The sequence below is a fragment of the Mizuhopecten yessoensis genome, unplaced genomic scaffold (assembly GCF_002113885.1).
Source record: "Mizuhopecten yessoensis strain PY_sf001 unplaced genomic scaffold, ASM211388v2 scaffold10477, whole genome shotgun sequence".
NCBI classification, from domain to species: Eukaryota; Metazoa; Mollusca; class Bivalvia; order Pectinida; family Pectinidae; genus Mizuhopecten; species Mizuhopecten yessoensis.
Window position 1 is genome coordinate 426523 of NW_018408566.1, and position 15271 is coordinate 441793.

The 15271-nt window shown below is 36.1% G+C and overlaps 1 protein-coding gene across 4 annotated transcripts; it reads right to left on the bottom strand.

Moving 5' to 3' along the window:
* Positions 1 to 132: 132 nt before the first annotated feature.
* Positions 133 to 15069, bottom strand: LOC110460722 (cytochrome P450 4F8-like). 4 transcript variants are annotated; one of them, XM_021513796.1, is made up of 14 exons: positions 14985 to 15069; positions 14540 to 14596; positions 12535 to 12844; positions 10031 to 10232; positions 9511 to 9638; positions 8795 to 8919; positions 6505 to 6567; positions 6033 to 6156; positions 5017 to 5146; positions 3712 to 3835; positions 2475 to 2670; positions 2092 to 2174; positions 1815 to 1880; positions 133 to 1564 (listed from the first exon to the last, which is right to left on the bottom strand). In XM_021513796.1, the coding sequence occupies exons 3-14, from the start codon at positions 12790 to 12792 to the stop codon at positions 1444 to 1446; spliced, it is 1620 nt and encodes a 539-aa protein (XP_021369471.1). In that variant the 5' UTR covers positions 12793 to 12844; positions 14540 to 14596; positions 14985 to 15069; the 3' UTR covers positions 133 to 1443. The 4 variants fall into 4 exon arrangements, with proteins under 4 accessions (XP_021369471.1, XP_021369472.1, XP_021369474.1 ...); XM_021513797.1 differs by having other exon boundaries at positions 14990 to 15061; XM_021513799.1 differs by lacking the exon at positions 14540 to 14596 and having other exon boundaries at positions 14985 to 15062.
* Between the last annotated feature and the right edge of the window lie 202 nt (positions 15070 to 15271).

Sequence of the window (15271 nt, forward strand, 5' to 3'; positions counted from 1 at the left end):
GTATTGGGTCATAGTCACGGCAATTCGGTGATGTTTTCGGCACCAAATCGCATATTTCCCGATAAAATATGACAGATGGAAGTAAATAACGTCTACAAAGGTGATATTTCACAGTAATAAAGAAGTATTTGGTTCATAACTGGGTCGTATGGGGTAGTATTGGGTGGTATTGGGTAGTATTGGGTGGTATTGGGTAATTAGACGCGCCCCTTCAGGCATGTTATGAAGAAATGTCCGACTGTGAAAATCATTGGCTTATGAGTATAAAAATAAATTGTTTAGGATAGGATTGGGATATGTTTGGGAATTGAAAGACATACAAGATGATTTAGTGCCAATTTTTAAAGAAAGAATCACGGAATTTTTCAAACAGGAATGTTTCGAAAAAAATAACACTTCTTCTAAATGTAATCTATACAAATATCTCTGTGATGAGTTTGGTTAACAAAGTTCCTTAAAAAAGTCTATTGATATTCAACACTTGAAGGAGTTAGTAAGGATTAGAACATCTTCTCATAAACTTAATGTAGAAACTGATAGATACCAAGGTATTGAACACAAAAACAGGGTTTGTTCGTTTTGTGCCTCTAATGGTGTAGAAGATGAATTTCATTTTGTTCTTTAATGTCCATTTTATTACGATTTGCGCAATTCATTTATCAAACCTTTCTATATCAGACATACAAGTATGTATAAATTCATTAAGTTGTTATCCACTCAAAATGAAAAAAGAAATAACTGATTTGGCCAAATATGTAAGAATCGCAAATAGAAGACGACACAATGTACTGAATTAAGTCAATTGTATCAAGTGTTTGTCAGTAATACATTAATATGTTCTTATCATCAAACAATATTCTATTATTAAATGCATTATTTTTAGCAGTGCAAGATATCTCTCTACACTTCTAGGAGTAGGTGTGAAAGTGGTGTGTATGTGTGTTGATGTGGAATTGTTTACTTTATGTTGCACTGTATATATGCACAACTGATGAGCTGTAAAGCTTAAGGAAATAAATGAACTTGAACTTGAACCGATTTGCGTTCATACCGGCATGAACATTAAAAAAGCCGTTAAATCCATATACTTACATTTTTACTAAAGAACAATTGTTTAATTTTATTAATTTGTTCTTAAATAATTCATTTATTTGCTGCGTTTTGTATATGCGTCATCCTTTAAACGACATTGGCGGAACAGCCCTATTTGAATAAAATTGGCGCCAATAATTAACCGTAGTCGTTTGAGTGTTTGACACAGGGGCATTCTCCACGTTATCCGAAGACTCTCATTGAACAAGGTTAATCCGTTGCGTCATAAGTAAAGTTTTTGCTTTCACACTCAAATGAAACGTATTTCTGCTGGTAATGTTCATTTAGTGGGTTGTAGCGCTAATGTAAATATAGAATGTTGAGGTAGACTGTAATCGATTAATAGTTCGGTCACAGGAATACAGACGGAGGCTCTCTTTCTTCCAGAATGACTCTGACCCCGAACTGTGGCCTAGTAACTACTTCCGGAAAAATTTTCGTCTCGTGTTGTGGATCCAGTTTGATTTTGAATCTAAAACACAAAGTGAATTTTATCTTTATCAGTTTCATCGCAAATCAATTTTATTGTAGTAAATGCACAGAAGAATTGGGCACAGGTATTGCCAATTAAAGCCCTCAAAAGTATCAATACATCGTGTTTAATCAAATTCGTTTTAACCAAAATTTGGTATCGGTATCAGGCTAATCATTTCCTTGCAAGTCTATGCATGTAAACGTAATATTAAAATCAAATGTTACTTATATTATCATTTGATATTTACCTTCGTATAACTCTGGCAATCAACACTCTCTGTTCGTTCATGGCAAAGTTTTGTCCGATGCAGTTTCTATAATGAAATAAATAACAAGCGCATCAATTGCGACTAATACTCGTTATGATATTAAATAGTTTGCCTTGAATTACACCAATGGCGGAAGAGCACACGCGTATTTGGTTCAGTTATTTTATTGCCCTTCGCTAGGCTGTAACAATCACGTGACTGATATTAAACAGATATCGTTACAATGAGATGAGCTTTAAAAGACGTAGATACTGACCTTGGTCCCGCCGAGAAAGGTACGAAACTGAACGGATCATTGTCTCCCACATTCGCGTCCAGAAATCTGTCGGTCCGGAATTCCTGTATTAAATTAGATATGGTATCACCATAACTGTACTATAACAATGAAATAATCGTATGGTCAAAATGCTGGCAAAGTGTCTTTAACATATGATTTTAGCATCCCTTGTTTGATCTACCCAAAGTTTGTTTACATATTTTTTCTGTGCTAAAGCTGCGGTATGTATTAATATTAACACGATATGATAATTTATTCTTACTCTGGATCTTTTTAAAAGAAACGCGATATCTAGGAATATTTAAATTAAGAACGATGTTTAAGTTGAGGAACTTCGTGGTACTGGTTCCGGAAGTGTTTACCATATGATCTGGGAATACGTCTGGGTGGTGATGCATAGCGCTGATGTTGATCTCAATGACGGAGTCTTTAGGAAAGAGGACGTTGTCCACCAGGACTGGTTTGGTCAGTCTTCGGCCAATCATAGGGACGGGACTGTACATCCGCATTGTCTCCTTGATGAACAGGTTTAAGTAGTCGATGCCCTTGATAGAGTCCCTGAGGTATAAATCAAGTTAACTCATACTAACATCCTTTATTGGTCACATTAGTACAATACAGTACCATTATCAACAGTAGATAAAACTCCACTCGAGGCGAGGCCTTCTTGAATAGCCTCGCAACCCATATAGTGGTCTATGAAACGGTACAGATTGGACCTCGTGTTGATTCCACAAATGTAAGCGACACACCACTTGGCTGTGGTGTACATACATACCAAACAGAATTCCCTATAGGAATATTTCGGCAGATATAACATGCTTTTACTGATTACTATCTCGCTTGTGAAGCATACTTACTATCCTGCTTTCAAAATAGCTTCGGATAAACGTATTTGTCGTGATCATAACAAACAAGAATTTGCCTAACGGGAGTAGTACCCCACCAGCCACCACTACCATCACACTACCATACTTTCGGGTATCAGTGTGATGAATGAGGAACACATATGTCCGTTTGTCATTGTACCAAGGTTTGACAGAGATTTGTCCCAAGTTTAAGAGGAAGGAATACTTTTACAATTAACTGAATCACAATGTGATATTTTCATGCTTTCAATAAGATATAATCGATGAAATTCTTTCCAATTAGGGGGAGATGGTATACTGATGACACGTTTCTATGTTTCGGAGGGAAACAGATTTTATAACTATAGATTGTGAATTACTAAGTGTTTTCAACATGCATATCTAAACTATATTAACTTTTGATTATAAGATAAATTTGAATGAAATATGTTTGGAAATACCGGAAATGTTTCAATTACATCTTGACAAAATCGTGCTTATAATTGTGTATAAGCTACGGAAATATAGGACGAGTGAAAATGATTGATGTACACCGTAGGGCAGCCTTTTGCTCTCTTGTTAGGAGGAAAACTTTCATAAAAAGAGAAAAGACTATCTTTATTCATGAACACAATAGACATAAGACTTTACACCACATAAGTTGTAACGAAACGTGACTATTGTTCATGTCTTTAGACCATATATGTCAATACATTTTAATGGTGGTTTTAACACATATGGTGAACCTTACCAGCCCATATAATCATTATTGTCGGTAAGAAAGGTCAACTCCTGGTAAATCTTCTCTTGTTCCTCTGGGTACTTTGCACAGCAGTACAGTGCCCAGGTGACGGCCGACGCTGTCGTGTCGTGGCCTGTAACACAAAATCATACATTTAACTTGTTAAATTGAGGAACCTGATTGGTTCTGTTCTGTTACTGACCTTGTTTTCCTTAAGATTAGTCAGGAACCTGAACATTACTTATTGAAGGGAATAATTTTTCATGTTTTCCTAAAGCAAAGGCGAAATTATATATTATTTCTTTTAATATCAAACCGGAATAGAAAGGGGGAATACTATAATTAAAATACCCAAAACTTCTTACCTATCAATAACTTGAAATCAGACATATACATATGAATGCATTCTTGATTAATATGGTCACAGGCTGGGGTAGTGAATGTTTCCTTTAATGCCATGTGATTTATCAGATGGAAGCAAAGTTATTCATTGTACAAACAGAAAACGTCGTTTTCAACCAATGGGGGTTTGTGGAAAGTTCCAAATTTAATATGCGTTCATTTGTTGTTAATTTACAAGGAAGTATGCAACGAAGATACCCATTAAAGTGATCGTTTAAATGTGTTCCGGTTTAATCAGTGGCGTAGCAAATCATTTTTCGGAGTGTATGCTTACATAGCTGGAAAATATTTTACCAGACCCTAGAAGCAATGGAACATCTTTCAGTCTGATAATTAACAAGTAAACGTTTCACTTACTAGTGATAAGACTAAAAGGCCATTCAACGATTATCCGAGGAAAACACGGTATAATAATACAATGTATGTTCCGTCGGACAAAATTGACAAGTTTTTCTTTCCTTTTTAATGATTATTAAGGACGGTCCATATAAATCACAAGATAAGAAACTAACTAATGACGAGATATGGTTGAAAAAAATCTTCTTATTTGTTTTAGTGTATGCTAAAGCAAAGACGCATACATATGCATATACGCATACAACACTGTTAATATCGTATACTTAACTGACGTCAATGTATAAAGTGCTTCCAGCTAGTGACGTATTATGCAAGTAACTACGGAAATTGTTGGAAACCTTTTATCCCTTTCTCTATACTTGTTTCTGGGAACACTTATATAGAATCATAACGTTCAGTTTGCAAACTAACAAGTGCATTAGGTTGCATGTTTATACATTTCTGGGAAACGGATAATAAAAATCAAGATAATAAAGGAAACAGCTTGGTCTTTCTGAGACAGTAGGTGTTTTTTCTGTGTAAAAAGACTAGAGGACTGTTCCATTCATCACTCACCTTCAAAAAGAAATGTGTCCACTTCCGCTCGGATGTCTCTATCTGATAGACCACTACCATTCTCATCTCGCGAGACGAGCAGAATATCAAGGAAGTCTAAACGTTTTCTTGTGTTTGTGTTGCTTGTACTCTAAAATCATATACAAATTCTACTGTAATAAAAATATAGAAAAAAAGTGTACCGGAAATGTGATTTACACGAGTTTTATGATAAATATAATATCATCACAATTACTTATATATTTGTATTGGACATGAGGTAAATGGCTTGTTTGTAAGGTGTCGAGAGCTCTGTCTTTGTCTTCTGCTTATATGACAGTGGATACCCAGTTAAGTCTACAATGAGGCCGTGAATGACTGGCTAGTGTTGTTGGCAATAAATTTTGTCTTGTAGACCTGTTTGACTGGGTAGTGTTAAGCCTGAATAATAGGGTCGTGCTAAAGCTCATTAGGCTGACATGTTTCCCTGTATGACTTTGTTGTGCTAATAGCCATTAAAACTGTCGTGTCGACATATGTGACTAGGTAGTGTAAATAGCCACTCTGGCTGACGTGTGGCCCTTTATGACTGGTTAGTGTTGATTGCCATTAAGGATGTCGTGTGGCCCTTTATGACTGGTTAGTGTTGATTGCCATTAAGGATGTCGTGTGGCCCTGTATGACTGGGTTAACGTTGTGTTGATGGCCATTAAGACTGTCGTTTGGCCCTGTATGTATTGGTCGTATCGATGGCTTTCCATGTGATCCTGTATGTTTCTATTTGGTGATCAGGACTTTGTTCAGTGATCCTGTATGACGATGCTATGTCGCTGAGCTGTTAAGACTACCGTGTGTCCCTGTATGACCGTACTATGGCGATGGGCTATTAAGACTACCGAATAAACCGGTATGACTGTACCCTGTCGATTGGCTGTTAAGTCTACCGCGTGACCCTGTGTGACCAAAAAATATAATTTGAAAAGAGGAATATCAAAATATATCAAAGTTTTAGCCTCTTTATTTTAAGTATTCATTACCATATTACTACGTCTTCGCTCAATGATGTCATCCGCGAAAGCATGGACGTGATTGATCAATCTACGGAACTCTCTTCCTTGTGGAGATAATATAAACATCCAATCCATAAAAAGCCAGGGTTTTCTATAAAACAGAATGCAAATATTCAAACTGTTTAGCCAATAAAAAATCTATCCAAAATATTATGCGTGACGAATGTGATTTACATAATGTTTTGTTTACTTTTTAAAATTTAAGATCAATGATACATTTTGTCGTTTTACCTTTGTGTAGTCACTAAACGTCATCAGTAAAGACCGCTCTACTGAATACTTTTACTGGTTAATTAGTGCCAGGTAATATGTTGCATAAACATGACTATAGGAGATTGCAAGTAAAGACTAATTATATATAACATGTATTTGTCAACATGACAAGGTAATGTAGCGCTAGCTAAGACATTGATACTCTAGCATAATAGCTACTACTTACAGTGTTCGTTCTAGACATAACTGGGTAAGTCTTCTAACTGCTCTTACGTACGGGTGTGAGTCCCTGTGAATATATATAACATATTTGATATCATGTTGTAACACAAGGTTACATGTGTGTCCCTGTCATCAGGGTATGCGCTCCTACAAATATATACAATTTAATCTGGTATGTGTTCATATAAACATAAGTAATATTATATAATGGATATCACACATGGATATGCGTTCATACAAATATATACATTATAATGTATAACATATCATCACCAAATGGTATGTGTTCCTATAAAAATGAATATTATAATCTGTAATATGCCCTCACACAAGAGCTTGTGTTCTTATAACCGTAAGCATTATAATCTATACTTTGCCCTCACACAATGATATCTGTTCATATAAACATCAGTATTATGATTTATAATATGCCTCACCCGATGGTATGTGTTCATATAAACATAAGCATTATGATATATTATATGCCCCCACACAAGGGTTATCATTATAATCAATAACATGCCCTCACAAGGGTTGATATTTCTATAAACATTATAATATATATATGTATTTCAGAAAACTGTATTTACACTCAATATAATTCATGTCGTTAATGTAATGAAACTTCTACTAGTATTTATAATACAACAAGTGCAAAACAAGTTATGTCAACTTATAGCAAACACCCTTGTTAGCCCGAAAGGTAACGGGCGAGGGTTTTTGATTCATATATTAGTTACTGGTATGTTTATAACGATTTACTGCCTTAACTAAGAGCTATCATAAACCATTCGTATGAAACACATAAATATATGGTGGCACGACTCTGTATTCATCGAGTATGATGCTGTTTTATTGTGTGTCACCATTCAGTTCGATTTGACATACATGGTTAAAGGTTATACTGTGAATCCACATTGTAACCGAAGTGCTATGAATCTCACCGTGAGATACGAAATGTTGTATTGATTCATTTAAACCATATCAAATAAGAGCAAATATGAAGAGGAAAAGTATTTTCAATTTTTTTTTAATTTATGTTCGTAAAAGGAAGTACTTCAGGCACTATCGTGCATTTCCGTTATCGTCAATGGCAGGGTCGCCATCTTTATATCACATTCATATTTGAAAACAGGAAGTGAGAACACTGAAAAAGTGCAAACCCGGAAGCTTGGATATAAAATAACTGTTGATATCATTTCCAAAGTACTTTTTCTCCATAATATCTATATACATTTTTGTTTGTTTGTCATTTATTGGATATATATTTCCATTAGCTATGCATTGCCACTTTATAACCTTACCCGGAAACAAAATAGAAAGGTATCAGATCATAGTTCTCACAGCATTCCCATTGATATAAAGAACATGTTCGTGACGTCGTGACTAAATGACGTCGTTTTGACCGATGATCAATGTAACTCGCAACAAGTTATGTAGTTATGTTGTATAAAAGGTGAATATTCTCACGGTGGAATATATTGATTAAATTGTTGAAATTGAATTGATGATTTAGTGTCTATTTGCACGAACTATATGTTTTGCTGGGAACGGTCGCGTGTACTCGTGACGTCAGAATGACAGCGCGAAATTTAATTTTTAAATGCGATAACAGGTTTGAAATATAAGAAAAACTTAAATTAAAAGCGGAAATATAAGTATCAAACTGCCTTCTTTGGAAAGTTATTGTCCTATAATTCTCACGCGCGTTATTGAATTTGTCTGCAATCCTGTGAGAATAACAGGACAATTACTTTCCAAAGAAGGCAGTTTAATGCTTAAATAACATCATTTTCCGTCAGCACTTATACACTATGTAACGCTAATTCTTCTCCGTAATTTGTCAGTTCGACTCTTCCGTAGACAGTAGTATTGATGAATCTAGCCTTACTTTCTCATTGTATTCACAGACACAGATGTTGACATAAAGTTTTCATCCGTCTGTCAGACATTCGTCTAGTGCAACAGAAACGTATACTTAAAAGTATAAGCCCATAGTCCTACTGCTTCCGTAATCTATTCCTATGTGAATTCACATTATATTTATGAAGGTTTATACACCTAACCCTTGTATTGACCATTACCCTGTAAAGACTGAAAGATTTATGTAGACTTTTTAAGGAACCTTATCCCAGTAAGAGAGACATATATAGGATGGTAGACTTCTAGATTTACCCGTTTTAAGGAACCTTATCCCAGTAAGAGAGACATATATAGGATGGTAGACTTCTAGATTTACCCGTTTTAAGGAACCTATCCCAGTAAGAGAGACATATATAGGATGGTAGACTTACCCCTTCTGTTGAATATTTCCGTCATACGACAGCGAGCACCTCAGCATGGTGTCCAGAGTAGCTAGTCCCACCAACTCATATATTTCGATACTCTTCCCACTCTTTGATGCATTCAGCAGCTTATTCTGATTAACAGATTTACAACAAAACAATTCTGGATGATATTTTACATAGGAGTTAAAGTGTCGAATGTATGATGTTGTCTAATGTCTACTGTTCTGTTGAATGTTTGACATTCTTTCTAGGATGACGTTTTCAGCATAAAATGTAAAAAATGGTTACGTGAATTCTTAGTTCGTGTCCCATGAGAGCAGTAGCCATTCCATAGCTGCGTCTATCTACAAGGATCCGCGAAAATAGAGATAGAGTGAAGTTTTAATCTAAGAAAGGATCTTTCTTCAGAAAGAGGGAGCCAATTTATTTGATAAATCAGTTTATTTTTATGTAAGGCATGACGTTTTGTTAGATAACTGATAACTTGCTGTGGGAGTAGCCTAAAATAAGATAATTTTATCTTCATGACAGGTTTGTTTTCTAAAAATACGTCTGATATGCACGTCTATTTCTTTGTAACGTGTGTCGGGAGATTCTCTCTAACATGCATTATATAGCTTCTCTATATATAACATGTAATAGCATGTATCTTTGTTCTATTTATTTGAAAGCTGAGGATATTATGACAAACGTCCACTCGTATATAAGTGTGCCACACTTACTATCAGGATATCAGCAACTTCGTTATACGTTTTCACGTAGGATTTCAGAATATCGAAGTGGAAGGCTGGCGTAAGCAATCGTCTGTTTCTCTCCCATTTGGCGCCTTCACTTAGTAACAGTCCATCACCTACACATAGACCGGTCCTTTATTATTTTGTGAAAAGTATTGCGTGATAATTTCTATAAGTGCAAACGTTTTCTTATTCAATTATACAAAGAAACGTTTAACAAATGAGGTATATACAACGGCATTGCATGTTACTGTTAATATAATATCACACTATGTTCAGCAAAACCCATAATATAGACTAATATAAAAGCTTTTCATATAATGTACTGTACTCAATCACCCGTAAGATGTTTTGAACTGATATATTTGAAAATGTAATCTTACCGTGTTTCTCAAAGGTTATTGTAGCAATAATGTTTTTGGGGACTAGGGTTAATGTTCATCATCATTTCTCGGGGAAAATTGAATAATTCATCGAAAAGGGATAATAATCCTGTTAATAATCTTACCAAGCCAAGGGATAAAACTGCGGTATCCCTGTCCTATCCCCTTTGGTTTCGGTTCTGATGACTTGAGGAGTAGTTTGGCCGTCTCCGGATGACAAACACCAAAATAGTGGCTCAGTGACGTAATCCATGTGACGTAGGTCCTCGTGCGCGTCTTCTGTACACATTGTTGTATCAGCTCGAAATAGTCGGGAACCTCCTTAATCTCCAATACAAAATTCACAAATAAATATAATCGTGTAACTAAATACCAAAATAAAACACATCATTATCCTAGTTAATCATATACTGTTTAGAAGGAAAAACAAATGAAAAAATGAAAAATATGAAAAAATAAGCTAGACATTGATTCATAATTACGTTCGATGATTGAAAACTGAAACGACAACCTTTATTCAGTAATGTATATCGATAAAGGGGCTAAAAGTCAACAGAATTAATAAACCCCTAATAGTACATCATTGCCGGATTCTCCGTCCAGGACGGAACTGAATCCGAGACTACACGACCACACCAACTAACTGGATATAACGCGAAACAGAGCACTCTGCTTAGCTCGAGGACACAAGCCAGAGGGGATATGGGTGGAATATAACGCGACACAGGGCACTCTGCTTAGCTCGAGGACACAAGCCAGAGGGGATATGGATGGACTATAACGCGAAACAGGGCACTCTGCTTAGCTCGAGAACACAAGCCAGAGGGGATATGGATGGACTATAACGCGAAACAGGGCACTCTGCTTAGCTCGGGGACGCAAGCCAGAGGGGCTATGGGTGGAATATAACGCGACACAGGGCACTCTTCTTAGCTCGAGGACACAAGCCAGAGGGGATATGGGTGGAATATAACGCGGAACAGGGCACTCTGCTTAGCTCGTGAAAGCCAGAGGGGTTATGGGTGGAATATAACGCGAAACAGGGCACTCTGCTTAGCTCGTGAAAGCCAGAGGGGTTATGGGTGGAATATAACGCGAAACAGGACACTCTGCTTAGCTCGAGAACACAAGCCAGAGGGGATATGGGTGGAATCTAACGCGGAACAGGGCACTCTGCTTAGCTCGAGAACACAAGCCAGAGGGGATATGGGTGGAAGATAACGCGAAACAGGGCACTCTGTTTAGCTCGAGGACACAAGCCAGATGGGATATGGGTGGAATATAACGCGAAACAGGGCACTATGTTTAGCTCGAGGACACAAGCCAGAGGGGATATGGATGGACTATAACGCGAAACAGGGCACTCTGCTTAGCTCGAGGACACAATCCAGAGGGGATATGGGTGGAATATAACGCGGAACAGGGCACTCTGCTTAGCACGTGAAAGCCAGAGGGGTTATGGGTGGAATATAACGCGAAACAGGGCACTTTGCTTAGCTCGAGGACACAAGCCAGAGGGGATATGGGTGAAATATAACGCGAAACAGGACACTCTGCTTAGCGCGAGAACACAAGCCAGAGGGGATATGGGTGGAATCTAACGCGGAACAGGGCACTCTGCTTAGCTCGTGAAAGCAAGAGGGGTTATGGGTGGAATATAACGCGAAACAGGGCACTTTGCTTAGCTCGAGGACACAAGCCAGAGGGGGTATGGGTGGAATATAACGCGAAACAGGACACTCTGCTTAGCTCGAAGACACAAGCCAAAGGGGATATGGGTGGAATATAACGCGAAACAGGGCATTCTGCTTAGCTCGAGGACACAAGCCAGAGCGGATATGGGTGGAATATAACGCGAAACAGGGCACTCTGCTTAGCTCGAGGACACAAGCCAGAGGGGATATGGGTGGAATATAACGCGAAACAGGGCACTTTGCTTAGCTTGAGGACACAAGCCAGAGCGGATATGGGTGGAATATAACGCGAAACAGGGCACTCTGCTTAGCTCGAGGACACAAGCCAGAGGGGATATGGGTGAAACTTGACTACAGAGCTACTCTCCTTAAAAGGGAAACATGAGTCATTATTTTTATTACACTCAAATGCCATACACAGTTAAAAATACCCCTTTCTAGAATAAGTCGGAGTAAATTGGATGTAATTAGAGAACATTTTTGATAGTGCACACACTGCAGTGTCAGCCTATATACAAGCAGACGACGAATTATAACTGCAGTAGATTGTGGTTTTAATAAATAATAATGGTTTTCATTCATTACTTTATGGATGACATTTTGCTGACTATGCTAAACAACAACAGCTAAACAAAAGCGAAAACCACATAACATAAATTATATAGGGCGCTATATCAATGTTGTTTACTATTATAACATCAACACTAAATATGCTTTACTCATGCTTTACTTAGTAGTGATTGAAATGCCGCTTACCCTGAGTAAAGAGTTAACTATTGATATTATTATATTGTTGTTATTTCGACAGAACGAACTGTGTATTGCCCTTCTGTGGGGAGACATAGGTATTATCAAACTCTGGAAACATATATGATGTTTTCCTCGGACAAAACCAATACATGTTAAATATGATGCATTCCGAAGGTATAACTTACTAGATTGAGGTTGCCCCATAGTGGGTGGACCGGTCCTATAGTCTGGACACGTATAGCCGCTCTGTAAAAGTGACTGTACCGGTATACAAACCGGGGGATCTTCCAAAGAATAATTCCTAGGATCAGGATGCGGAACAATCCTCCTACAGTAATAGAGGGATACACGTCTTTCAGCGACATCAGGGGCAGTATCCCTTCCAGAATCGTCAAGGGCCACATGCTTTTTATCGGCACAACAGACCATACGTCCTCTAGCATATTTGGAGGTTAAATGATCGTCATCAATATGTAGAACTTCAAAAAGGCGTTCCTGTTCATCAAGTGTGGTAAAGAGTAGTGGGCATATCAAAGCGATACGGATGAAAACACGTATACATAAAGTTAGTTGTTTAAGTATATCTTAGGGTATCTGGTTCAATACTTATATAAAGTGTTGGACGCATACACATATGATTAGCTGTATATTTGAACCACAGTAATGGTAGCCTATGTATCAGTATTACAGAATATGTATGTATATCCACATTTGTACTTGTTTGTAGATACTTCCTTATCGTATAACTTTTAGCTGTATATATGTGCTGCATTATATATCTACATCTATGTATAGGTGTTACAGTATATATATACACAGTTTAATATTGTGTGTAGAGGTATTTCAGTTGATTTTTTCCTTTTTTATATTGTGAAGAGGTATTACAATAGATATATACATTCATGTATTGTGTACCGGCATAACAGTAGATATACACATTATTATATTGTGTGTAGAGATATTTCAGTGGATTTGTACATCTATATATTGTGAAGAGGTATTACAATAGATATATACATTCATGTATTATGTACCGGTATAACAGTAGATATACACATTATTTTATTGTGTGTAGAGATATTTCAGTGGATTTGTTCATCTATATATTGATTTGTGAAGAGGTACTACAGTGGATGTATACATTCATGTATTATGTACCGGTATAACAGTAATTATACACATTAATATATTATGTGTAGAGATATTTCAGTGGATGTGTTCATCTATATATTGATTTGTGAAGGGGTACTACAGTGGATATATACATTCATGTATTATGTACCGGTATAACAGTAGATATACAAATTATTATATTGTGTGTAGAGATATTTCAGTGGATTTGTACATCTATATATTGTGAAGAGGTACTACAGTAGATATATACATTCATGTATTATGTACCGGCATAACAGTAGATATACTCATTATTTTATTGTGTGTAAAGATATTTCAGTGGATTTGTTCGTCTATATATTGGTTTGTGAAGAGGTACTACAGTAGATATATACATTCATGTATTATGTACCGGCATAACAGTAGATATACACATTATTTTATTGTGTGTAAAGATATTTCAGTGGATTTGTTCATCTATATATTGATTTGTGAAGAGGTACTACAGTGGATATATACATTCATGTATTATGTACCGGTATAACAGTAGATATACAAATTATTATATTGTGTGTAGAGGTATTACAGTGGATATATAGATTGATGTATTGTGTAGAGGCATTTTAGTAGATATAGAAATTTATATATTGTGTAGATATATCATGTAAATATCAGATTTAAGTTGTGTCAAGGTATTACAGGAAATACGTACATTTGCTAATGTGTTCAAGAAAAAAGTTGATTTTATCATTAGTAACTAAAGACGGTCATTACAGTAAATAAATACAACTTTTCACTGCGTTATTTATCTGTATTATTATTAATGGTTTCGCAACTGTGTCTAAGTACATCGTACTTATTATGTCAAACTAGGTAATGCATACATACTTTTTTAAAAATAGTTTAATTATATAAAAGTACTGACTTTACAAACACAAGAAAATAGCAAAGATAAAACTGAGGATGAAATGTGGATGATTGATACAGTAATTTGGAAACAAAAGATTACTTTGAAATTTTTTTTACGAAAGAAAATGTGTTTATGACACTTGTTTATCTCTCGTTTGTTATACACACCTTGGAGTCACTTTCCGATCAGGTCACAATGAGGTAACTTTAGTTATGCATCTTAAGCTATAAAAGTCAATAAAACAAATCAAATTTCAAATCATGCATTTATTTCCTCCTGTTTATGCTCTGTTTAACTTCAATGTAATTTACCAAAATATGTATTTAATACATTGATATATTTATCGACAACAGTGCTAATATGATGATGCCCAAAAGAGTATAGTTTCTTATTTAACCATGGTGGCTCAGTTACGAATCTCATTTTCGCTATATATATACAAATAAAATTATTGAAGGCATTGTTGTAAAGGTAGAATTAGTGATGACACTTATAACGTATGTATCTCTATAGTTTTTACATTCCTTTAAACTAGTATGCAATTTTTCATACACTTGATTCACTACTACACAACTTGTAGTTATAAATTGATATTTCCTTAACTAGACTTACCTTACCAGTGTAAGGATACCACAGAACACCTAGGTTATCACTAATCTTACGCCACACAAACGCCTGCTGCAATACTGGTTGTAGCTGTATTTATGTATGTATGTATGAGGACGCGTGGGAGATACAGGATACACGATAAGCACCCACCACTTCAAATTTATGGTTTTAAGGCATGCCTATAGTTCTACAACGGTCCAGTTACGGTGTAAATAAACAAACAGTTTTACAAAAAAAAAAAAAAATCAAAAAAATCGCGGAGCATAACAAAAATATCTCCATAAGATCCG

Coding starts and splice junctions, on each gene's coding strand:
- LOC110460722 (XM_021513796.1), bottom strand. CDS start 12,792: ATGCTAGAGGACGTATGGTCTGTTGTGCCGATAAAAAGCATGTGGCCC. Junction 10,233..12,534: donor TATGGGGCAACCTCAATCTA/GTAAGTTATACC, acceptor TTTGTATTGGAG/ATTAAGGAGGTTCCCGACTA. Junction 2,671..3,711: donor AATAATGATTATATGGGCTG/GTAAGGTTCACC, acceptor TTTATACCTCAG/GGACTCTATCAAGGGCATCG.